Source organism: Trichoplax adhaerens, genomic scaffold (assembly GCF_000150275.1).
Source record: "Trichoplax adhaerens TRIADscaffold_335 genomic scaffold, whole genome shotgun sequence".
Taxonomy (NCBI): Eukaryota; Metazoa; Placozoa; class Uniplacotomia; order Trichoplacea; family Trichoplacidae; genus Trichoplax; species Trichoplax adhaerens.
Genome location: NW_002061223.1, coordinates 3,465 through 5,090, shown reverse-complemented (window position 1 = coordinate 5,090; position 1,626 = coordinate 3,465). Strand labels below are relative to the sequence as shown.

Below are 1,626 nucleotides of genomic sequence, written 5' to 3'. Positions count from 1 at the left end.
ATTTTTTAATAACTATCAATTAATTTTATTGTCAGCAGCGTACCACACTGTAGGTACTGTAATCCTTTGACCCTCTAATGTACTATATATATACTCGTACATATACGTTGAGGTTAATCCTGATGGTATGAAGCTACAGCACTACCGTAAGATACTTAGCCTTTCCAACAATAAATAAATACATCGATAGGATCAAAAACTTTGACGCAGCTACAGTATATTAAATATACATATTATAATATAGAATAACGTCAGAATCTAATATCGAAGTAAGCAATAGTTTATTAAAGGTATAAACCAATCGCGTGTTAATGAGTCTACGTATCTTTATACACTATAAATTTATCACAGGTTAAGAGTGAAACTAAAGTTACTTGCTATCAAAGGGAGCGTCAGAAGAGTTCATTGTATTTTAATAATAACTGATAAAGAATGCAATAGCTGCTGACTTATCAAATAGTTTAATAAATACTATCATCTACCGTAAACATATATAGTTAAATAGATCATGATAGTATGATGGATGATACGTGTCCTGGCGCTCACTTTGATGAACTATTTTATGCTACCACAGCTGATAATTACAACATGTTTATAGTACATTTACCACAATCTAAAAACTAGATCCCGGTCATTTTCAGATTCACGGCATCAGTCCAATAGATTAAACATCAGATTTCCACAATTTTATCATTTTATCGTTCTCTAACGCTGCTGAAGCAATAATGTTTTCCGTCGGATGGCATGCACACGATAATACAACATCAGAATGTCCTGAAAGTTTCTGAACTACTTCCTTCGACTGAAGATTCCAAATGTATATCATATTATCCTCTGAGCCCGAAACAATCCACTAAAGAAAAGGGTTTATCAGGATAAGAATATAGTATTAAGTCCCATGTCAAGATTTATTACCTCATCTATTAATATTGTTAAATTGCGACACACTATGCCATAGCATCTATAAAATCTATCACAAACCTTGCCACCAGTAACAGAGAAACTGGCAAAAATGCAATATTTTTCGTTTTTATGACCACGATAAGTTTTCAAGCACTAAAGTAATATATGTTTGGACAAAGATAGTAAGAATTCATTGACTAGAATAAATATTCAATTTCTTAGTCTCCATTGTCAAATCATCTCATTTTAACGACATACCTTGCCTTTACTATAATCCCATAACTTAAGTGTGCTAAATTGTTGATACAATAATACAAAATTCACGATTAATCGTTAATCGCTACAGAAATTATTAATGAAGATAACTACTCGGATTAGCCAAAGTAGTGTTGCAGTTAAAGGCTTACTTATCCAAAGTAGCGGCCAATATATATTTGCCATTAGGTGAAAATTTTACAAAAGAAACAGGAGGATTATCATCGTCTGAAATAAGAGGTGTATGTTGGTCTTTTATATTGTCAATCTTGAATTACCCTTAAACAATAATATTATCCATCCTTACCAATGATAGTTTTCAAGCATTGACCAGAAGCAGTGTCCCAAATTCGACTAGTATTCAAAATTGCAATATTAGAAAGATTGACACCAGATCGAGTAATTTCTTGTAAGAAAGAAAGATTTACATTACAGTACATACCATAATCCATCGTAACTTCCAGAAAC

At 32.1% G+C, this 1,626-nt stretch overlaps 1 protein-coding gene across 1 annotated transcript in view; it reads right to left on the bottom strand.

Annotated features, from left to right (window-relative positions):
* Window positions 1–664: 664 nt before the first annotated feature.
* Window positions 665–1,626, bottom strand: part of TRIADDRAFT_51237 (uncharacterized protein) — a gene marked incomplete at both ends in the record, with an annotated part of 3,409 nt that continues 2,447 nt past the window's right edge. Inside the window, 5 exons of the mRNA XM_002118636.1 lie at window positions 665–853; window positions 982–1,056; window positions 1,162–1,195; window positions 1,311–1,410; window positions 1,466–1,512. Coding sequence (XP_002118672.1) covers window positions 665–853; window positions 982–1,056; window positions 1,162–1,195; window positions 1,311–1,410; window positions 1,466–1,512 — 445 coding nt within the window. The remainder of the gene's footprint in view (window positions 854–981; window positions 1,057–1,161; window positions 1,196–1,310; window positions 1,411–1,465; window positions 1,513–1,626) is intronic.